Source organism: Anabrus simplex, chromosome 5 (assembly GCF_040414725.1).
Source record: "Anabrus simplex isolate iqAnaSimp1 chromosome 5, ASM4041472v1, whole genome shotgun sequence".
NCBI classification, from domain to species: Eukaryota; Metazoa; Arthropoda; class Insecta; order Orthoptera; family Tettigoniidae; genus Anabrus; species Anabrus simplex.
Genome location: NC_090269.1, coordinates 241,966,821 through 241,992,475, shown reverse-complemented (window position 1 = coordinate 241,992,475; position 25,655 = coordinate 241,966,821). Strand labels below are relative to the sequence as shown.

Here is a 25,655-nt window from a genome sequence, read left to right as displayed (position 1 = left end):
TACCTTAGAACAAATGTAATTGCTGCGAACACTGAACCTATATCAGGCAGTAAGAAATAAGAAGCTTGGAAGGTGTTCAACAGTCAGGTATCAAGCACTGATTCAGGTGGAGATTGTCGAATGCAGAATAAACATAATAAATAGGCCTACAATACAAGTAATTTACTGATACAAATATCCAGTAATATTATATGAAAATACACTGAGTAAGTTTTGATTGAAATACCTCTCTAAGGTTAATCATTGGCCTAAAGTGAATACCTGCAAGTCTTTTTAATAACAGTGGAGAAGTCAAAATCAAAAACCACGTACAGAGCTCAATGAGCGGTAAGTTATAATGCCACTTCCGACCTAGTGCCAGTCAATTTCAATCAATCAGTCACCACTGATCTGCACTTAGGACAGAAGATGTAGTTTCAGGGATAGGCCTAGTATTTTCTTCAATAATTGCAAAGAATTTGGAAATTTATTGAACATCTCCCTTGGTAAATTATTCCAATCCCTAACTCCCTTCTTAAAAAAAACAAATATTTGCCCCACTTTTCATCAACTTTATCACTGTACTGTGATCTTACCTACTTTTAAAATACCACTGAAACGTATTCGTCTACCAATGTCATTCCACACCACCTATCCACCGACAGCTCGGAATATACCACTTAGTCCAGCAACTTGTCTCCTTTCACCCAAGTCTTCCCAGCCCAAACCCGACAAAATTTTTGTAACGCTACTCTTTTGTCAGAAATCACCCACAACAAATCGTGCTTCTGTCTTTTGAACTTTTCCAATTCTCAAACCAAGTAATCCCAGTGAGGGTCTCATACACAGGAACTGTACTTAAGTTGGGGTCTTATCAGAGACTTATGTGCCCCCCCCCCCCCCCCCCCCTGCATCCGTACTACAAACCCTAAATACCCTCATAACTATGTAAAGAGAGATCACCTCACTACAATAAAATGAAGTAAAATAAATTAAGAACATACCAGGTACAAAGCCATCCTTCGTTCCAGCATGAACAATAACCAGTCTTCCTCCCTCAGACACAGGTCGACGAATTACTCCTTGAACATCATGTCCAGATTTGTGTGGTTTATTCCAGGAGTATGTGGGTGACCCTGAAAGACAAATGCACAATTGAAACCAAAGACACCTGATGAAGATAAATTATTCCAAGATTTTTTAAATATAAAATGTAATATATAACATATATATTCACCATTCATAAAAATCCAAGTCTCATCCAAGAAAACAACAGGTTTTGGTTTCCCACTGTCCTTATTACGCATGTATTCCCTCAGAAAACAGGATCTCTTAAAACAAATGTCTTCATTTTCTCTAACATACGCATAGGGATCACCTTTACTCCACACAAACCCCATGGCCTTCAAAATTCTTCTTAATGATGTTTCGGAGCCCTTGTACAAATAAGTGTCATAATTTGCTTTCATGTGGTCGAAAACCTTTCTTACAGTTACGACTTCTCCTGTGGGAAGAAAAAAGAGAGTTACAAGGGACTCAAAAGAGCTGTATGACAATACATGCACAAAACATTTCTGGGAGCTTATCTCACCTGCGTGCCAATTTCTATAAATAATGTTGCAATAGATTCCTTATGAAGTCACCTTACCTTTATGTAATTTATCATAAATAAACCTTGCTATCGCTTCCTTAGAAAAACTGTCTATGCCGGTCACTGGATGTTCACGCTTTCGGCGTTTACCTGGTGTAGAAAATTCAACTCCCTTCTTGAAATTTCCTATTACTTTTCGGACTAAACCGAAACTACACTGTAAGAATACACACACAGAAATATATTACATACACATATACCATAAGTCAACATGAATACACAGAGGTTAAGTCTACGAACCGTATCGAAGTCGACACAAGACATGGTACCGGTATAGGCCTAGGCCTACATGATCAGGTTAGGTTAGGTTAGGTTCAGAATGAAATACTGCTCCTTTTCAACTGATTGTCATTATGCCAGAAACTTATCATAGAAACAAGATAAAAACGAACACTTACCCCAGTTAATAATGAAACTCTTGCCATTAGCTTCGTATCACTACGACTGATACCTTCTTCGTCGTCTTCCTGTTTCAATTGCTCGTAGCAATGTACAAGCATTTCTTGACCTGAAGCTTGTAAAGGACGTAACCTTGGTTTCCTTTTCGGAGGAGTTTTTGCAGATTTTTCTTCCTTCTTAGACATCCCAATCGAATTCTGTTCGTATAAGTATGGAACGAAATAGGAACGTAATTAATAAAATGATGTGCTCATCATTTCACACAAACTATGTTATTAAATGCATTATCCGAACATGCCACAATTCTACTTACCTGGTATTAGCCAAATAGATTTACAATCCCACAGAAAAAGAAAATATGCTTTAAATATTCTCGCAAATGTATCGCTAGTGACTTTAGAGGCAATGCGGTGGCAACACACAATTCACGCTAGAACAGTGACTGAACGTTGCCAACGTGCCAGATTAACAGTAACAGTAAGACGTCGTATCGGCAAGTAGGGTCCCTAAACTGTATGGTTACCGACACTGAAAAAGACCCAACAGCAAGAAAAGTCACTATAAATCAATACCTTAATATTACAGGGGAGAAAGGGTAAGGTTGCACCCTTAGTGTACGTCCTTACACGGAGAGGACTATACCTCCGTTTCTCTCTTCAGCTAAAAAAAAAATCTCATACCTTTATTTTCCTTCCTTCACCTCCTCTAAAATTTTCCTTTGATCCTTACCTACCTCCGTTTCTCTCTTCAGCTAAAAAAAAAAAATCTCATACCTTTATTTTCCTTCCTTCACCTCCTCAAACATTTTTCCTTTGATCCTTACCTACCTCCGTTTCTCTCTTCAGCTAAAAAAAAAATCTCATTCCTTTATTTTCCTTCCTTCACCTCCTCTAAAATTTTCCTTTGATCCTTACCTACCTCCGTTTCTCTCTTCAGCTTAAAAAAAAAAAAATCTCATACCTTTATTTTCCTTCCTTCACCTCCTCAAAAATTTTCCTTTGATCCTTACCTACCTCCGTTTCTCTCTTCAGCTAAAAAAAAAATCTTAGTCTTTTATTCAGAATCAAATTTATGGTCCGCATTGAACTGCGAATTTATATCCACCTTTATTTAACTCCATATATGTTATTCCACCCCGTGAAACATCCATCGTCCTTCAAGATTCCAGAAGCAGAAGAGCTTTCTCCTAGTATCATACTTCGCATCGTCTATTAATTCTACTTTATAAACATCTTGAGAAGACAATGTTACGATTCTTTATTTTCAATTGATCTCTGAATGAACAACATTATCGCTTAAGAACCAAGTTTTTTCGATTTCCATTTCCACAATTTATACGACGCATGGAACTTTTTTAAGGATCTCTATTTTTTAACATAATATAGCACTTCTCTGGTTTCCTAAGCCTCCTCGCGCAACAATTGCCTTGTTCCAAAAAATGAAGAGCCTTTCCAACATCCATGTATTTTGACGTCTTTCAATACCTTACAAAATACGACGTAATCTTCTTCGAATATACAACAGCTAAGAAGAAGCCAGCATTCAACCTACTCTTCTTCTTTATTACATCATTTAGTGCACAGTGGTCTTTTATAATATACGGCACACCGAACTTTACATAACTTCCGCTCAGTGCTTCGTCAATTGGAAGAGTTATTATTTTTAATATATCTCTACTCAAATTCCCACATGGTATGTACCTTTAAAAAGACTGTACTTGTGTTTACATTGTTTATGTCTTTCTTCGATATTTACGCTTTAATTTACTTCAGGCTGATGATGACCTATTACTAGGTCGAAACTAGTCCCTATGTAATTTTCATTTTGTATTGAAAAGGTGGACCAATAATAATATATTATTTTACTCTATTGTTCCTATGAATTGTTTTTGCATTTTTAATCGGCTGATGATGATCCAGATTGGTGGTCAAAACCGGTACCGCTTTTAACCAAATAAGAATGTAACACTACAGTTCTTATTTACTTGTATTGAATAGGTTGAACCACTTAATTTCTTATTTCAATTTAATTGTGATACAGTTCAGTACGGAACATTATGACATTTTTATCTTTAAATTTCCATTTCAGAAGCGGGAAGGAACAGTAACTCCTCTCTTAAAGCCTGATGAAGACTCGAAAGTTTGCAGGGAGCTGCAGACCAATCTGTCTGACAAATTATCTTTGTAAACTGTTAGAGAGGATGGTGAATTAACGACTTTGTGGTATTCGGAGAAAATAAGACTGTTATCAGAGGACCCGCGTGTATTTTGAACTGCTCGATTCACCCCTGACCACTTGGTTCACATGGAGATTTTTCTCCCAGGATCCTTTTATCTGAAAACAAAATTTATTGACTGTTTTCTTCAATTTGGAAGGCCTATAGCACCACATCCTGTCAACCCTGAATCGGTGGAAATTCTAAGGAAATATTCACGATACCACATGCATGAAAATTAAGTCCCTCAGGGATCAGTTCGGAGTGTCACTTCGTTCTCAATTGCTATAAAATATTTAGTCGCTGCTACTGGTTCAGCAGTCATTCCATTGCAATATGTAGGCTATTTTGCTCTACATCATAACACAGCAAATATGGCAGTCGCAGAGCTACAAATATGAAAAAAAAAAACTCTTGCATGAAAATTATTATAATGTGTCATTTTTCAATTCAGTGTTAAAAACATTAACTCTAATTACAATAATGAAAAGCATTATTTGTCACCAGTATATGTTTCAGTTTTTCTTTAGACCATCGGGCTAGTAATCTTTAAATGCTACTGAAAAGTTAAAAATTATGATACTTGACATAATTTGTTAAGAGTCCTCTAAAAATTGGCAGAATGCTGAACATTTCGTATAGCAGTGTGTTCTTGACTGTTAAAAGTCCTCTTGTTTACATATCTTAATGCTAAAAATCGCACTGTTCTACGCAGTAATATACAAATTACATGATTAAAACATCTTGTAGAATCTTGACGGCTTTAGAAAAAGTTGTTGTCGCCACAAGACCTATCTGTGTCGATGCGACGTAAAGCAACTAGCAAAAAAAAAAAAAAGAATAACCAAAGTGGGAAATGCCATGGCCGGGTACTCACTCCCTGTCCTTCAGTCTCCCTTAGTGAGCTATGTCCTCTCTACATGTCACGTGACCAATGTTAGGCTATGGAGGAGAGTTCTTGTCATTGAGGGAAATCAGCTGAGGAGGGGAATAGGAAGAGGTAGGCTTGAACCCAAAGGGGAAGTAAATGCTTGCTTGCGACATGTATTGCATGTGTTGTTGGTTCCAGATTCTGATCTAATGTTTATTAGTTCACTGAAAAGGACATTAATTTTTTCTGAAATTTCATTGAGATTAAATAATTTTGTATATCATCGTTGCGCCTAGAAAAACCACTGTGTTATGATATTTCAGCTTACAACTCTGATAAGAAAGGTTCTGTATCTAAGATTCAGTATTGCATGATCTATATCAACGACTTTTTTTTTTCTAAGTGACACGTACTGCGGGTCAGCATTTCTCCCCTCAACATTATCACATAACAGTATTTCGAGGTGCAACGGCGATATGTTAAACAAGATGCCCTTACTAACTGCAAAATACTTAAATTTTGGTTTTTAAATGTGAAAGAGCAATTAAATTCTTTCAAATGATCACTATTCGGAGAGTAGGACACTGGATATTTGGACAGATCTGTTGTTCATTTCTGCCAGAAGAGATCTCTCAATTCCCTTCCTGAATTTTATCACAGTACTAAGCGAGTTGGCTGTGAAGTTAGGGGTGCGCAGCTGTGAGCTTGCATTCAGGAAATAGTGGGTTTGAACCCCACTATTGGCAGCTCTGAAGATGGTTTTCCGTGGTTTCCTATTTTCACATCAGGCAAATGCTGAGGCTGTACCTAAATGAAGGCCACAGCCGTGTTCTTCCCACTCTTGGCCCTTTCCTGCCCCATTGTTGCCATAAGATCTGTACCAGTACGACGTGAAGCCACTTGTAAATTTAATCTGAGAAACATTGTTCTACCAGTAGTAGGCATGTACCAATTACTCAAGCTCATTTTTAATAGCAAAGTATCGTGGGAGCCACATGTACGTCGATTAAAAACCAAATACTAAGAAACTCATTTTGAAATTTCTTAGCAGTGCAAAGTGAGGAGCTGATTTCACAGTGCTTCTCCTCTCTTTTTTTAATTTATTTTATTGGGCATATATTTTACCTAGATTTTTCTTTTCTGATTATTGTGGAGTGAATAGATTCAGTCTATTCCATTCCATTGCAATATGTAGTGTCAAGCTTTCAACACCATAAAGCAGCAACGCTACCATGTCAAAACACACCAACAAGTTGAATCAAAAGTCTCAGTCGCAAAATAAATATTTCAGAAACTCACCTCTTGAAATGACAATTGTGGTTTTGATTTTGGTCTTGATTTCTAAGCCTCCATTAGCCAGCACCTGGAGTACTGGAAACATTACTCCCTTTCAATGATATTGCTGTCCAGAATGATAAAAACGTTGTTTTTTTTCTTACTCATAACCATATTGCAAGTTATGAATCTTATTCCGTATTGACGGTTATCACTTTACAAAAGAAAATATTTATAAAATCCTCCTATTCCTTTCAAGCTAACACGTCAGTTAAAAATTCCCTGGAATTCTGCAATAGAATAAAAAATCTCACGTTACCGAAACATTACACCCTTCACTCCTTTGACATAGTAAATATGTACGCGAATGTACCCGTCAATAAAACCATCGAAATAGTAAAAAACAATCTTTCCAAATTCAGTAAATTGACTATAGGGGAGATAGAAGAGTTTATTCAGATTCTCAAGTTTACATTAAATAATGGCTTCTTTACTTTTATCATCATCATATACCAACAGAAGGGCCTTCCTGTGGGGTCACCGGCCTCGGGAATCCTCGCTGATATTTACGTAGATTTCCTCGAATACACTCACATTATAGGTAAAATTAATGGGATCAAACATTGGACTCGGTATGTGGATGATACTTTTATTATCCTGGATTCTCACATTACTGACAGCAACACCGTTTTTGAATTACTTAATAACCTGGATCCACACATAAAGTTTACGATAGAATCCGAGAACAACAATTCCCTTAATTATCTCGATTTAACTATTACTCGCAATCAGAATAAAACCATTTCTTTTAATATTTATAGGAAGCCCACTCACACAATAAACACAATCCATCAAACTTCTCTATACCCAGGGACACAGAAGAAGACAGCTTACAATAGTATGATTTTCAGAGCTCTTAATGTTCCTTTATCCCGTAAGAATTTTAGAAAGGAAATCAACACCATTTATGCAATAGCCGAAGGTAATGGTTTCAGTAAAGCTTTCGTGAATAAAATTCTCAATAAATTTAGAAATAAACCCAAAACCACCTTAGAAAAACAATCTTCCCATAAAGAGAAGTTCACCACATTTACCTTTAATAATAATAATATATATCCTATTTCAAACATCTTTAAAAAGCACAAGTTAAAAGTAGCTTTCAAGACCGTTCACACCAATACAAAAATGTTTTTTAATTCTTATACTGTCAACCAACAACAGTAAGTACATATTCCAATTCACACACATAACCCTTAGACATTCCTCCACACAATATCACTTATAACTCAATCTTATCTTCCACAGATAAACATAACATCATTGCACAGCTACAAATGGGAAAGGAGCCACTACTTTGAAACCAATATCATCCATATTTACGGACACCAAAAAAACAACATGAATTGGTTCTAATAAAAGGGCAACACATACAGCAGAGCTGAACATATTTTACTTGAACTTCATCCATACATTTGGCACCTTTTTAAAATTGAAAGTGTTTTATCTCACATACGCACAGGAAGACAAAACTTTTATCCATGCAATTTTACAAACTCTAAGAATAGCAGCTGAAGTGTACAACTGTGAATAAGACTTAAATACGGAAGTTAGTCGATGTATTGACCACCAAGCAAGAACGAATGTTCATATGCATGAAGTGTTTTTATATATTGTTTTATCTTGTACATATATATAAGTTAGTTTAGAATAAGACGTGTTTTATACACTAGTTTTAAGACCTTCAACATTTTAGACATACAGTTGCAATATTGTACAGAATGACATATACGCCAGTTCACGCTAAGACGTACCCCATTTGTATGTAACTAAATGTACATCATCATATGCCATTCCTTCAACACCACAATCTTAATCAAAGCTTCATTATATAATATGTATGTATGGTTCAGCTGAAGATGACCTTGAATATGAGGTCGAAACCGGTCCTGTAGTTTAACATATACAATAAATAAGTATTGATTGGTGGAAATCCTCTCCTATTTTTAATTATAAAAGCCAGTATGTTTCATTTGAAATATTAGTAATAATTTATGCGTGAGATATCACGACCTTTTAAAATAAAACAAGTGTCAAGACAATGTGATGGCTTATCTCCACTCCTTTTTCAACTGTATCTGGGAAAAAGTTGAACGAAAAACTGCAGCACCATATATATTATCACTTATGCTGGGGAGAAAGAACAAAGGTGTTGCAATAAATTGCCTAGCATTTGCAGATGATTTTGCCATATTCTCTGAAAGCTTGACTAATGCAGCAATACAAGTAAATGTTCTGAAAGAGACATCCAACATGGCAGGCTTAAGAATTTCAGCAGAGAAAACAAAATTCATGACGAATGTAAAAAATGCTCCAAAGGGTAAAGCAATTCAAATATTTGGGGGAAACAATCCTAGAAAATGGTTTGGAAAAATCTGCTATAGAGGCAAGGATGCACAAAATGGAAAGAGCATCTGGTATTACAAAAAACGCATAGAACAAAAATGTTTATCTAAAAATCTTAAAATAAAGCACTACAACACAGTAGTGAAACCAGAATGCTTATGTCAGTGAATGCTTACTACTTAATTGAAACTTGAAAGATTAGAAGTACTAGAAAGAAGAATTATAAGAAAAATTAATTCACTGGTATTTGAAGGTGCTCAGGTCTGCCGGCCCTGTGCTGGGACAAAATTCTGGCTCCATGACCGCCAATAACAATAGCGGCAGTTAGCAGGATTTAAAACTAATAACATTATTATTATTATTATTATTATTATTATTATTATTATTATTATGTGTGAATGGTCCCTTTCAGAACACATGAAGCTTTATTTATGATTTTGTTTGCGGAGGATCCAGGGTGCTTTCATTTGTTGACTAAAGATCCTCTTCCTTTCTTCCGTCCACTTGTTGGTACTTTATTCTCTGGAATAACTTCCCACTTGTCAGTTTTCTTTCTATATATATTTCGATTCAAAATTTCTTTAGGTTGAATTTGTGTGTTCTTCATGTCCGCTTTTGTTTGTTGTATCCAAGGAAAATTCTTAATTTATCAACTCTTTCAAGAACTTGGTGGGTTACTCTGGTTTCTGGAAGCCTCTTAATATGTCCATAAAATTTTAGCCTTCTATTCCTGAGGTCTGCTGCAATATTAGATCATTTTTCTGTGGATTTCCGGGTTTGGAGGCGGTACCCTTCTTCTGTGTGTCTCTATTATTATTATTATTATTATTATTATTATTATTATTATTATTATTATTATTATTATGTGTTGTCAGAGATACAAATCTTGTGTGGTTTCAAAAGTGGCAAGAAATTACGGAAACATGTAGAGAAATTAATACTATTTTGAATGATTGTGACAAGTACTTCTGTCCAAAACATACATATATTGTATTTTGTATGGACTTCCATTGCATCTGCATGGTGTTCCCATATGCGACATCAATGCATGGTGACAAGTTATTAGTAAAAAGTATTTTTCCATCAGTCCAGATCATTTGTGCTAAAATGGGTAAATGACACCAACGGGATACGAGTTCTTTTCTGAGTAATCTGTGGTCTGTAAAATTGGAAGAATCCAAGAGTTCCATACATCCAGGTATAAGTTGTGATATTGTTGCTGTGATGGGATGTAATACTCTTTGCTTGCTGCTTATGTGTACAGAATTCTATTTTGAATATGACTGAAATTCTTACTTCAATTCCATAAGTAATCTTAATTGATATTCTGATTCTTTGGTCCATTTATAAGCCCACTCCATTTTGATTTATGAAAGAAGGCGTAATAATTGCATTTTAGTTTTGTATCTTTGCTTCTCAGTTTGCGGATGTTTTTTTTTCTATTAGAGTTATATTGCTCCAGCAATCTTAAACCTTCCTGATAAGTCACTTTCTTTTAATCCTTTAATGAGCTTTATAAGAACTGTTTTACTAACTTCATACAAGTAATCAAAATTGAGATTTAACTTTATGGTGGGTTACGGAGTAATTATCCCTTAGCTGTGCGGTCTCCTGTCTTGTGTTCTCAGCTATCTTCTCTCCTCGATTATGAAGATTATATGATTTAAGAAATAGTCAGTGATCGGAAAAATTAATACAATTCTCTCTCTTTTTTGTTTGTGTAGATATTGTTGTAGACAACTGTGCTATCTGTCGCAATCACATCATGGATCTGTGCATTGAATGCCAAGCAAATCAAGCATCGGCCACCAGTGAAGAATGTACTGTAGCGTGGGGAGTTTGTAATGTGAGTATTTTTGATTCCACTTTTACGAGTTTATTAATTCTGGTATGTTCCTAATACTGATTTGCTGTAGCACACATTCATTCTCTACCTTTTACTGTAGTAGAGTCAGCCATTGTTTCAATCTCAAGTTCCTCCAGCCTCTTTCCACTGCATTAAAAGATGCATATATTTTATAATAATGTAAATATTCAAGATTGTTGCAAGTTTAGAAAATATGTAAATGCTGGGGCATTTTTAACTGAGTGAGTAAAAAAATCAAATGCAATAACTTGGTTTATTTTTTTTAATTTGCAACTGTTTGACCATAACATAAGCATTCGAAAATACAGAACAACAGAACCTTCCCTACATTCCAAAGAGTAAAGGTTTTTCTTTCAGTTACTAATTATGCCGATTATACTTTATTGTATTCCGTACTGTACTTGTGATAATCTTGTAGATTTATTTCATAGTCACTGACACTGGATGGAAGATTTAGTAACCAGGCAAGATAGCTATGCAGTTTGGGTCACATAGTTGTGAGCTTGCATTTGGGAGATTTTTTAAAATGCTATTTATTTGGGGCTTCGACCTAAGATGATCTTTTGCCCCTACTTTCCACCATATGTTGTGAACCAGCAGATATTTGGAAATGGCGGAAGTGTAAAGTGTTGAATGTGAGGGAAGGAACATTAAGGATGACACAAACACCCAGTCCCCAGGCCAGAGATATTAATCATTTACAATTAAAAACCCCTGACCTGGCCGGGATTCGAACCCCAGGCCGCCGGGTAACAGGCGGATGCATTTGAGAGATAGTGGGTTCGAACCCCACTGTTGGCAGCCCTGAAGATGATTTTCCATTGTTTCCCCATTTTCACACTAGGCAAATGCTGGAGCTGTTCCTTAAGAGAGTTTTGGTTTGTTTTTTTTTCTTTTCTTTATTGGCTTTACGTCGCACCGACACAGATATGTCTTATGGCAACGATGGGACAGGGAAGGGCTAGGACTGGGAAGGAAGCGGCCGTGGCCTTAAGATACAGCCCCAGCATTTGCCTGGTGTGAAAATGGGAAACCACCTAAAACCATCTTCAGGGCTGCCGACAGTGGGGATCAAACCTACTATCTCCCGAATGTGTTCCTTAAGAAAGGCCACAGTCGCTTCCTTCCCAGTCCTGGCCTCTTCCTATTCTTTCGGCACTGAAAGACCAGTCTGTGTTGGTGTGATGTAAAACCACTAGCAACAAAAAGTTAGTATTGCTATGTAATGCATTTCTTATTGAGTCTATGAATTGCCCCCATTCCTTCAAATTGTTTTCCATTCCATTGCATCTGTCAGCCTGAACACATTTTTGTAGGCACAAACAGAATCTATCATTTCAAAAGAGGTTGTCACTTTATAACTGTTAGGTTCTTCAGTCTGCCAAAAGTAATTTTGAACAAATAAATTTAAAAACTAATTAATGAATGTAGGTTTTCGTGGTTCATTATAATTTATTAAAATTAATAAATATTATATCTGGATTAAAGCCACTTTATATCAACACATTGGCTTTCGTCAGGGCAAAGCATGTGAAGGTGTGCTGCTGACAGTGAGCAATAGAAATTCTTCAGGGATCATGGAAGTCACTACCACATTATTCACGGCGCCCTACTAACTGGACTCGGGAATCATCGTGCTGTGCTGTGGTGGTTCTTGTTGGAGGGGTGTGGAGTTACTGACTGCCCACCCTCTGCACACAGGCACACAGTTTCTGGAGAGTGTCGTGTAGTGTAATACTGAAGGTACAACTCGGCCTCAATTGTTTTGAGAGTTTTTTTTTTTTTTTTTTTTTTTTTTTTTTTTTTTTTTTTTTTTTTTTCCTAGTGGCTTTATGTCACACCGACACAGTTAGGTTGTATGTTGACGATGGGATAGGAAAGACCTAGGAATTGGAAGTGTCCGGGGCTTTAATAAAGGTACAGCCCCAGCATTTGCCTGGTGTGAAAATAAGAAACCACGGATAACCATATTCAGGGCTGTCGACAGTGGGATTCAAACCCACTATCTCCCAGATGCAAGCTCACAGCCGCGCGCCCCTAACCGCCCAGCCAACTCGCCCAGTTTTTTATTTTTATCCATAAGATATAGAACAGTTTTTCCAATAGTTCTCTTGTCTATGAAAATGGAACATTCAAGATTGTCTCGAAGATATTCAATCAACCATGCAGAAAGATATTTTATCAACCGTGTGCTATATATGGTATCATGTCCATTAATGAATTATTTATTGCAATCAGATGAAATATATTGTACAACTCTTTGACACTTAATCCAGCATGAAATTACATTCATTTTATTTTAGAAACACTAAAGATTAATGCAAATGGAGCTACATTACAAGGCAGTTATAATGGACTGTTTTATATGCTCATTGCATGTCAAAGAGAATTGTTTTTGTCTTCTATCGTCTTTTAACTTTTGCCCAGATCTCTCACGTAAGAGTTCAGTGTTCTTTTCTCTCCTCAGTCCATGCCTTTCTTATCAGTTCCTTTTCCTTCCGTTCTCTCGCTCTTGAAAACCCTGGTGTGTTTGAAGTTTCTCTTTAAGTTGGTTCTGCTCTGATATCTTCATGTGTGATTCCTAATTCTTGAAAGTCTCACTCCGCCTCGGTAAACCAGAGTTGACCAGGCAAGTTGGCCGTGTGGTTAGGGGCGCACAACTGTGAGCTTGTATCTGGGAGATAGTGGGTTTGAACCCCACTGTCGGCAGCCCTGAAGATGGTTTTCCGTGATTTCCCATTTTCACACCAGGCAAATGCTGGGGCTGGACCTTAATTAAGGCCAAGGCCACTTCCTTCCCATTCCTAAGCCTTTCCTATCCCCATCGTTGCCATAAGACCTATCTGTGTCGGTGCGACGTCAAGCAAATAGAAAAAAAAAATACCCAGAGTTGGTCAATCTTCCAGTCCATTTTCATGTCATTTTGTGATTTTCAATTTTAGATCATTTCCTATACACTGCAAGACATTCACTTGTGTACTAGGCTCCTAGTCAGACAACCATGCGATAGTGTAAGCTTGATGTTGAGGGATATAGATCTTATGTTTTAGATATACTTGGTTAGTTGGTATGCCATTTCCATTTTGTTGATGTGGAATACAAAGGCTTCTTTCTTCAAGATGTTGGATTTATTCCATTTGGCCAGGTAATTGAAACTTTTCTTTTGGTTTTATTTTCCTCTCTCCAACCTCTGTCTATCAGGTCTTTTTTTTTTTTTTTAATGAACTCTGTTTTCTGAAAGGAAATCTGAAGGTCTACCTTCACCTTCTGTCTTTGAGGTTGGCTGATTTGTTTGTCAGCCATGTCCAGGGAATCTGAGGAGATCACGTGATTATCTGTGAAAGACGGTCGGTTGTCAGGTTCATGCCCAGTCTGACCCCTTTCTCGACCCTTTCATTGTTTCTTTGTGCCACTCGCGGATGAATTTTTTCAAATACACATTTGAAGACTAGTGGTGAGAGCCCATTTGCTTGTTAGACTCTTGTTCTGATGTCAAAAGTGCCTGGTATCTTTCCTCTGAATTTCACCTTGGAGGTGGTACTGGTGAGGGTCTGTTTGATGATGCCCTTGTTTTGTTTTCTAAGCTCAGTTCTTTCAAGATGTAGATTTAAGCGCTATGATCGAATGAGTCATAACACCTCTTAGGATCGACTTAAATCACCATCAGGTTCTTACTTAAAAGCTTCAGATAGGAAAGGGTGGATTTCGGATTTAAGATCTTTTTGACACATGAGCATCGTTTATTGAATCTTCCTTGCACGCTATTCACTCATTTGTGGACTCAGTTGCTCTTCTGCTGATAGACTGAAGAGATTGTGAGTGGAGCTCGAAAGAAAACAGAAGATGAGTCCATGGTAATTGTTAATGTCTATTTTATTTGTTTTTGGAAGTTTTCAATCTACAGTTCACCAACTACTATTGAATCCACAACTGGTTGGTGCTTTATTGTTCTTAAGCAATTGGATTGTGATTGTTGTTGTTGTTGTTGTTATTATTATTATTATTATTATTATTATTATTATTATTATTATTATTATTATTATTATTATTATTATTATTATTATTATTATTATTATTATTATTATTATAAGTAGGTAATCATTGACATGTTGGAAGATTTTCATCATTTGTCTGAAGCTCATTGTGAGGTTCATAGGGTTTTTTTTTATTTTTTTTTAGAAGATGCCCATAAAATGGAACCACACATATCAAATTGTATGAATCAGATTTATTAGTAGACTTGCAAGTAACAAAGACAAAGATTTGCTGGCGAGACCTAGTGTTTACATTGTACTGTTTTCTCTTAATCGCTAAAACAAATTTGTTACTTTCATTGATCTGTCTCACAAGGGACCATCAATCAATGTTAAGAAAACTTCAAACCGATTTGTACACCATCCGTAAGAGCATACTGAAATATCTAAAACCCTCGAATATTATATCCTATCGTGCATGTATATACGAGTTAGAGGGTGGTAAAAATGTGCGGGTGGGCGTCGTCAGTGTCCAATCAGAGTGAAGTTATTTTGAACTGCTGGCGTGATGTAAGGAGAAGCGGACGAGAGAGAGGGAGACAGCACTGAGTGCAGTGAGGAATCGTGAGTTGTGTACAGGTCTTTCCGAGGTAAACTTCTACCAATAAAACTGAACTCCCTTAACGTATTGAATGTGTTATACCCTAGGTATAATCACTTTAAAGAAAATAATTTCCAGCTCTCTGTTTTAACCAAAGAAGATGAGACAATGTTTCAGTATTTAGTAGAATGGAGTTTGATGGAGAAATAATATATACGCAGACATTAATGAATACGAACCAGTATCTGAAACAGTGTTTGTGCTAGACAGATACGAATCTCCATCAGAAGAATCTACTTCACCTTCATCAAAACAGGAATCAACATCAGAAGGTCTACAGAGCCCAAAAAAACAGAGTAGAATGGTCATTAGAAGAAAAAAGAAAGATTATAAACACAGTAGAAGCCAAAGCAAACATTTCCTCACATATCACTCCAGTCCTCGATTGAAGCACGAGACGCAGTTGTACCGTTTTTAGGAAGATATTGCAAAAGTGGATTCTATTGGCAATTCATCTTCTAGTTTAACAGTCACAGATAAATATAAGCTCTAGTGACATATGGCTCAGAAGCCTGGAACCTTTTAGTTGATGATGCAAATAAATTAAAAATATTCGAAAGAAAGATTATTAGACGAATATATGGCCCAATTCAAGACCAGAATGGTTGGAGGATAAGGACGAATGCTGAAATACAGAACATATTAGACCAGGAGGGTATAGTTAGATTTATTAAGGCACAGAGACTGCGATGGCTTGGCCATGTGGAAAGAATGGAGGAAGATCGAACGCCAAGAAAAGTAGTTAAATCCTGAGTAGATAAAAGACGGCAACAAGGAAGGCCCCGTAATAGATGAAGCAATGAAGTTGAAGCTAACTTGAGGGCAATGAATATCCGCCCATGGAGACCAGCCGCTCAGGATCGAAGAAGATGGCGGACTATCGTAGAAGAGGCCCAGGCTCACACAGGGCTGTAGCGCTGGATAAGAAAGTATGTATGTATTTTCAGTCCATCAGCGATTCCGCTGGTGGGGACCCTCAACAGCTCTGCCATCAGTTGTCATAGATGGCCTAGGCATCACTGAAGAGGCGTACTAGGGAAATGAGGAGTGAGATAGTTTCCCATTGCTTTCCTCACCAAGCCAGAGTTGCTATTTATCAGTCCGCCAAGCCCACTGAAATTCTTACACCAACCGACCCTATGAGCAACATTTTCACACCATTCATAGGAGGGACTGGCTGCATAAGGATTGGCATTACTAGCATCGCTCATATCTCAGTCACTTTCATATTGTCAAAGCCAAGGATAATACAGAGATGGATTTATGAAAGTAACAAAATTGCTCTAGCCTATACCAGAAGACATAGTGCACTGTAAACACTATGTCCTGCCAGCAAAGGCATGGATAAGTAAGGAAGTAAGATAAATATAAGCAGATGTACAAGTTGGTGTTTACGGTATTTATGGAAGCTCGCTCAACAACTTGATAGTGCACGATATGAACTTACAAAAATGGTCCCATGAAGGAGCCAAATCACTTGATTTATCTTTTCACCAAGTGCAACATGGGTATGGAATTTCAAGCAGCATTTTTCTAGACTGGGGCTGCCATCTCACCTTCAGATAGCTCCTCAATTGTAATCAAGCAGGCTGAGTGGACCTCGAACCAGCTCTCAGATGCAGGTAAAATTCCCTGACCTGGCAGGGAATTGAACCCAGGGCCTCCGGGTAAGAGGCAGGCACGCTACCCCTACACCACGGGGCCGGCTCGAACTTGCAACAGTGTAACAATATTATCAATCGCATGTCATTGATCTACAATCAAATGTCACCGTGCTTCCTTTTGTCACATAGGCATGAGTGGAAATTAGCGGACCTAATTAGCACAAATGAAACCTTTTAAAATAGTGTAGACTGTTGTATTAGAAAACGTACTGGTACTCTTGAATTCCTTATGGAGGACAATTATAATTTTGACCAGTTGTCTTTATTCATATGTGGCTGGTGCAAGAAGCTGTTGTATTTCTAACATTTTTTTTTCTTAATTTCCATTATCATTCACAGGAGATTAAATATCTTGAAGGGAATTAAACACGACTGCCGCCATTATTGGTGAATATGTAATTGTTTAATCAGTACATTCTCATACATGCAGTGTTTAAATGTTTACCTTGAATATTTTTATCCCTCATGCGATCACAATACAACTTCAAAGTAATATGTAATGGTGTCTTTAAAACATGCAGAAATTAATTCCAAGTTTTGTGATTACTGCATTACGATTTAAAAGAAATGAATGTGTAGTTTAACAGGCGTACAACGTTCACACGGTTCATTGCATTCACAGTGCTCCCCCCCCTCCCTCTCCCGCTTCTTACATCACGCCAGCAGTTCAAAATAACTTCACTCCAATTGGACACTGACGACTCTCACCCACACATCTTTACTGCCCTGAAACTCGTATATACGTGCACAGTAGGATATAATATTCAAGTGTTTTACATATTTCAGTGTGCTCTTTTGAATGGTGTATGAATCGGTTTCAAGTTTTCTTAACACTGATTGATGGTCCCTTGTCAGTCTTATTCTTGACTTTGACAATATGAAAGTGACTGAGGTATGAGCGATGCTAGTAATACCATTCTTTTCGCATCCAGTTCCTGATGTGAATGGTGTGAAAATTTTGTTCATAGGGTCGGTTGGTGTATGCATTTCAGTGGGCTTGGCAGACTGATATCCATATGTTATAGCAACTTCTGGTCCAGTGAGGAAAGCAACAGGAAACTACCTCACTCCTCATTTCCCTCTTGTCGCGGCCACCAAATTAGGCAGGTCAGATAAATTACGCTGTTGCCAAGGTTATGTAGCAACTGGAGAAGAAATGCCTAACTGAACACATCATCTCGCAGCGCGAGGCATGTTGTTCTCTCTCAAGCTCCTGATGTTACTTTATACAATGTTTCAAAACATATTATACTACAAGCTTCAGAAAAGACTGCTGATTTCAGTGGTATAACTATTTTCCATATAAACCACTTTAAATAATTATTAAAAATAAAACCTTGAACGAGTAATTTTAAATCTGTAGAATCATGTATTGAAAATTTCAGTAAGCGGCCAAGTTTTTATTTCTTCAGCCAATAAAATTTTGTCTGCGGAAAAATGTAAAAAAACGCCTGATTTATATTTTTTATCTGAAACATATTTCCTTGAGTCTTGTAATTTTCCTGGAAAATGGCCCGAAAAGCGATCATGTAAATGTCTCGACCTGGGGCAGTTCGGGGCGCGCGCGCGCCAGCACAGGCTATAGGACGCCGTAAACACTTTCGGATTACCTATTAATGTGTATCAGTTTTATTACATTATATCTTTAAATACTGTATATTGTACTGAGTAATATAGAAAAAGAACTACTTTAAATCGCCGTTCCCACATCTGACGACAGCGCAATTTTCCTCACCCGCCTAATTTGGTGGCCGCGACCATAGTTCACCTCTTCAGTGATGCCTAGGCCATCTGTGACAGCTAATAGTGGAGTTGTTGAGGATCCAACCTGCCTTCAGGCATACAACTCGCATGGCGTAACAGCCCCGAAGGGCCATGGCCTACGAAGCGTCCGCTGCTCAGCCCAAAGGCCTGGAGATTACGAGGTAACGTGTGGTCAGCACGACAAATCCTCTCGGCCATTATTCTTAGCTTTCTAGACCGCGGCTGCCATCTCACTGTCAGATAGCTCTTCAATTATAATCACGTAGGCTGAGTGGACCTCGAACCAGCCCTCAGATTCAAGTAAAAATCCCTGACCTGGCCGGGAATCGAACCCAGGGCATCCGGGTATGCGGCAGGTACGCTACCCCTACAGCACGGGGCCGGCAACATACATACAAATCTGTGTGAATTATCATGCTTTACCCATCATACCTCAGTTCAGTGGATGTGTTAAATGTAAACAGGTGGGAAAGAAAACACTGGTGTGTCAAGAATTTCAGATCGTTCACTGTTTTCTGGATATACCATGGATGACACTCTAGCTGTACTAGCTGTACAAGTGAATATGAAAGAAATTCCCACAATCAGTGGAACCCCCTGTGGGTGGAAGATGCATATGAATACACCCATGGCATCCCCTGCCTGCCGTAAGAGACGACTAAAAGGGGTGACCAAGGGATGATTGAATTAGAGCCATGACCTACTTGTGATTAGTACCATCATGCGAGGAACACAATGCGTCGCCTTTACTTGCAAGTAGTACCAGTATGTTAGGTACACAATAAGTTTGTGATTAGTAGCAACAGTGGTTGGATCACTATGTTTTTACAGTACCTGTCATTAGTACCGCTATATGCGAACACCATGGGCATACATTGCCAGTGATTAGTACAGTTAGGTGAGAAACCCGACAGGTCTGGGCATTGCCTGTGATTATTGTACCACTATGTGATAAACACTGTTGGTTTGCGTTGACTGTGATTAGTACCCACTATGTGAGGAACACCATGGGTGTGCGTTGCCTGTGGTTGGCACCATATGTGAGAAAGACCATAGTAGTACATTACCTGTCCAGCTCTATGGCTAAGTGGTCAGCATGCTGGTCTTTGATCACAGGCCACGAACCTGCTACACTGACATAGCAGGGGGAGAGGTGATAGTCCCACGTGGTGCATCCCAATGGCGGATAAGGGGGTCCTAACCAGCTTGCCGGGGGATGGGTGTATGTGTCGTCTTCATCATCATTTCATCCTCATCACGACGCGCATGTCGCCTATGGGCATCAAATCAAAAGACATGCACCTGGCAAGCCGAACTTGTCCTTGGACACTCCCGGCACTAAAAGCCATACGCCATTTTAGTACATTACCTGTGAGTAGTACCACAATGTGTGGAAGACCGAGCCTACATTACTTTTGATTAGTACTGCTACTTCCTTGCTACTTTGCTAGCGATAAGAACCATTAAGACATGGATTTTGGACCCCTTTAGACAAGCATCATTGATTCAGGATTGTTCTTTGGAAGCAGCCCCTTGGTCAGTAAGTTATATACTATTGTTTTAAGATAGTTTGTGGGAATGTAGGGCATTGAGGGTTAGATCCAATGATTGTTTTAAGTTCATAATCTTTGTTCATCGTCGTCTTTTTGAATTCGAGTCAGTGGATAGATTTTGGAATTATTTTTAATTTTCATTATACGCTGATTACTTTAAATTAATATTCATCCATTCATTCTTCATCATTATGTTTTGAATTCTGGTTAGTGGATGAATTTTGGTCTTTTAAATTGTCATTACATTTCGTCTCATTTTGTACCATTAGGGGCAGATGACCTAGATGTTTGGCCCCTTTAAACAAGCATCATTGTTTACCATATGGCTGGTTGAAGTGGATTGATGACCTGGCGCTGACAGTCAGAAATGTATTTAGCCATACTCCCATACCTCTGTTAACCAGGAGCAAGAAATGAGGTACATACTATTCAATATAGAAAAAGCGCGACACATTTATAATATGAAGTGAAACGCGTGGTACCTAAGTACCAGCATTCGAGAAATCACTGTGAAATATGTTGCAGGTTGTTTAGGTGCCTAGTGATGAAAACAATTTAAAATAAGAACTGGTATAGAACTCTGTGGTTGTGTGGCTAATGAGTTATGTGATTTGCATTGCTCTCCTCTATAACCACTGAAGTCTTGACAGCCTGCACTCTTTGTGTGTCCAGTCCTTATCCCGTTGCTCATCAGAGTCAGGTATGAAGCAAATGAGTCTTCATAGTGAGTTTACAACTAGATGCCCTTCCTGACGTCAACCGCGTCGGAGGAGTTGAGATAAAATGAATGACATGATTATGATAGTAGAAAGGGAGAGGGTGGCACATAGCCTACTCCTGAGATTTCTGCTCAAGGCTTATTGTCTCCATCCGATTGACGAATCATGATCAACAGCGTCATGTGCCCTCACTCCATGTGACACTATGGAGAGGTTTGGAATTGAATTCAGCCTTTTGGCACACTATTTAGTGATTAGAAATGACAGACTGCACAGTATATCAATATCTTTTTTTTTTTTTTTTTTTTTTTTTTTTTTTTTTTTTTTAAATAAGTAGAAAGGTGAGCATTCAAAACAGTTTTACCGGGCGAGTTGACCGTGCGCGTAAAGGCGCGCGGTTGTGAGCTTGCATCCGGGAGATAGTAGGTTCGAATCCCACTGTCGGCAGCCCTGAAGATGGTTTTCCGTGATTTCCCATTTTCACACCAGGCAAATGCTGGGGCTGGACCTTAATTAAGGCCACGGCCGCTTCCTTCCAATTCCTAGTCCATTCCTATCCCATCGTCGCCATAAGACCTATCTGTGTCAGTGCGACGTAAAACCCCTAGCAAAAAAAAAGTTTTATAGAAAACTGTGCTGTGAACTATTTTGTTTGAAATATTTTATAATAATCTTCCAAGTTTTAAGTCATAATTTTCTTTCATAATGAGTGAATATTAATCATACTGCTGTAGGCATTTTTATTATTGAGTCCTGAAATATAAGACAAAAATAAATACAAACATTATTGAAGGTCATGTTACGACCTTTTGTTGGGAACTGAATAAAATGTTGTTGAATGGACCTCCCAACATCTTGAGCAAGAAATCTAGGACTCATCATTTTTAAGCTGCCTATGTCTGCCTTGGAAAAAAAAAAAGTAAGCCTTGTTTCTAGGCAAACCTGTTAACACTTGCTCCGTAATCAAGATGAAATGCTGTCCTGTTTGGATATCTGAAATTCTCTTTACAAAGGAAAAATTTCATGTATCCTCCTAATTCAGTACAAAACATAATTCAATCATTAGATGGAGCAATAACTTTTAAACCTGTTTTGACTTGTTTGAGCCATCTTCAGTGAAATAAGGGGTGGTTAAAGTAATCTACATAATACAAGCTTAAAATGTGCTAAAAACATAATGAAGGAACAAATGAAAAACAAAAGAGACAGACGGAAATAGAAACAATTACAATTACTATATGGAGCAATAAATAACTTGCTGACACAAAATGGTTAATATAAAACATAATTGAATCCAAAAAATGTGCTAAACCTAAGAAGAAAAGAAAGGAAAATATAACAGACGGAAACGAAACAATAAGTGCTAAAAGTGAGGTTGCGGACCTCTTAGACTAAAAAATTTAGTTTGATAATTCAAAAAACAGGACGAAATCACTGTGTTGAAAATTTAGGCTGACAGTCTGTCTTTGTAGAAACATCATCGAACGAACGGCTAGGAGGAGAGCGAAAAAGCTTGAGAAACCAAGTTGAGGAGACAATGTACCAGGTGAAATGTACATGATAAGTGATGGAAAAACGCCAATGAATTTAAAATTTTAGAATAGCAGCCGTATCAATTTCTTCTCAATTTAGCGGTCTCGTTCTCGAAGATTATTTCCAAAGTTGGCTAGGTGTGTTTGCCTTATTTTAAATGTTCGGTAGGGCATTGACAAAATTGAGAAGCTTTGTTGGAGAAGTAACAGGTGCATGGTAAACTGTAAGTGACCATAGTGGAAACCGGCAATTAAGTTCCAATCTGTAATGGGAAAAAACGAGGTTGTGTGAGAAACTTGGGCTGATAAGTAAAAAGTGTTAAATGAATGTGAAGAAAACATTAAACTTATGGTACTTAAAAAGGTGGTTGTCGTCTCAAACCGGCCTGGTCTTCCCAAAGTTAACGGTCCCATTTGTACCATCAAATCTATTGTTGGCTCAGCTGTGTTTGCAAGGTTGGGCAGAGCGGAGTGGGAAGGGAGGGATGCACGGCTGGTAGGGGCAGGGAGGGGGGAGTGGTGGTGAGTTGGAGGGTGGAGGCGGAGTTTGTTTTTATTATAGAAGTTCTGACAAATATATGGAATGAATGTTTCAAGTAGAATGTTCTTTTTTTCATTGATTTCAATTAAATTGTGAGAGGGGTTCATGAACTGATCTAAATCGATGTGGATGCTCTCGAGAACGTTGAGTAAGGTGCCTTTTTTGCTCATCTTATGATCTTTATCTATCGATGTGTATTCGTGGCTGGATGCATTATGATGTTCACTCATAGCTGAAAAATATTATATTTTGGAGCGTTGCAATGTTCAGCGTATCTTGTGACAAAATTGCGGCCTGTCTGACCTACATAGCTGGAATTACAGGATTGGCATTCTAATTTGTAAACTCCGGAGTTCAAATACCTATTATTAATGTTGTTATTGTTGACAGTGTGTGGATTTAAAATGAGTTTGGAGTTAGTGTGGGAGGTTCTAAACGCTATTTTAATGTTATGTTTTTTAAAAATATTAGAAATTTGGTAAATTCTGCTATTATTGAAAGTGAACGTGGAAATCTTTTCTTTAGGAGCGGAATCTTTTTCTAGGGAAGTCTTGGGTCTGCTCTTATATCTATTGATGATTCTGCTGATGAAGGTTCTACTGAAAGTGTTGTGTTCTGCTTTTTTTTTTTTTTTTTGCGAGATAAAGGAACAGTTAATGCTCTGAGTACCATGCTCTTGTAAGCTGCTTTCTTAAGTATGTCTGGGTGCACAGAAGTTGGTTGGCCGGGCTGAGTGGCTCAGACGGTTATGGCACTGGCCTTATAACCCCAACTTGGCAGGTTCGATCCTGGCTCAGTCCGGTGGTAATTGAAGGTGCTCAAATACAACAGCCCCGTGTCGGTAGATTTACTGGCACGTAAAAGAACTCCTGCGGGACTAAATTCTGGCACCTCGGCGTCTCCGAAGATTGTAAAAGTAGTTAGTGGGACGTAAAGCAAATAGTATTATTATTATTATTATTATTATTATTATTATTATTATTATTATTATAGAAGTTTGGATGATATTGATGGTGTGGGTGGGTTTCCTGTGTATATTAAAGGATAAAGTGTTGTTGCAGTTGCGCATAATGGTTAAGTCCAGGTAATTGAGGGCTTTATTGTTTTCTTACTCTATGGTGAATTTTATAAGTGGGTCAGTGGAGTTGAGAGATTCAAGTACTTCTTCTTGTAATCTGAAATTCTATCGTGGTGTGATGGTGCCTATCCTGAATGTGAATTTTTTCTGAATTTTTCTTTGTATAGAGATGTGTGAATGATGCTGTATGTGAAGTCTTGCACCTCTCCCATTCCTCCACCCCCAATGCTATACTACTCCTACTAGCACATAATGTACATGGAACAGGGAACCAAGGATATCTCAAACCCTTACTCAAATCAGCCCTTTGTTGTATATTCAGAGTTATTTGTCATATTTAAATTCTTTCTTGTAAAATTCTTGCATACTGTCTTCATTTGATATGAATTTTGTGCACTTGTAAATGCCCTTCTGAGATATTCAGTAATCTAAAATTAAATTTCAATTTTTATTATATCCTTTCCATATTGACTTGGTTAAGATACAGTATTTCATAAAACATCTTCCTGGAAATAGCGTTATAAGAAGAAATAACATAGCATGTTGGTATTTGATTGGCTGGCTTCTTGGCTGTAGGAACTGCATGGCAACCTTGGTTTAGAGGGTCCAAGATTCGATCTCTGGCTAAGCGTGGGATTTTAGCGAGATCGCATTAATTTTTCTTGCTCAGGAACTGAGTCTTTGTATTAATCTTGAACACACACCTCTTTATTTACTTGCCACACCATGCTGCCAACCAGCATAGCAAATGCAGTACAGTAATTGAATACATTCCTCCACATAGGGTGGGTGTCAGGAATGGCATCTGACAGTAAAACTGGGGGCAGATTACACCTGGGTGTTGAAAAATTGGTAGAGAAAGAAGAAAGTTGCTTTCTTATTACTATGGAACATTTTATATTATATGAACCAGGTACAGGGTCCTGACCTATCTTTGGTTTGAGTCCTTTTCTAGCTGATGATGCTTAATAAGTATAAGTGAAATGTCCTAGTTCTAACATCTGTACAATGGTTATACTACCCTAAATATAAGGATTGTTATTTATTGGAAATGTGGTTTAATTAATGTTGTAACTTCTGAAAGTCAGTGTGGTTTTTAATGAGATTCATAACTTGGAATAGGATTTCTCCAGAGACTAGTCTGCTGCAGACTACTGCCTGGTTTTTTGCCTTATCTCAATGGCCACACTTCTACAGTACAATTGAGTTTAAACTCTCAATGGTATGTCTTTTATGAGATTGTAGTGCCCACTGTCTGTAAAGTTTGTGTGTTCTGTTACCTATAATCTTTGCAACTGTGCATAATCTTTTTGTACTGGTATATATCCATTGTGTTGGTGCCTCTTACTTACCTGCTTTTAAAATAATGCTGTAACTATGTTGAGAGCTGGAACAACAGTATGATATACTTAGATAATAATGAGGAATGGCACTATTATTGACAGCAAATAAATAAAGAACGAAAAGGCTTTTTGAGGTTTGAAAAATATGGATTATAGTGAAATGAAG

At 37.8% G+C, this 25,655-nt stretch overlaps 1 protein-coding gene across 1 annotated transcript in view; it reads left to right on the top strand.

The window, feature by feature from the left end:
• The window catches only part of Roc1a (Regulator of cullins 1a), a 119,526-nt gene that overhangs the window by 44,648 nt on the left and 49,223 nt on the right, over positions 1–25,655 (top strand). The window contains 1 exon segment of the mRNA XM_067148479.2: positions 10,518–10,639. Coding sequence (XP_067004580.2) covers positions 10,518–10,639 — 122 coding nt within the window.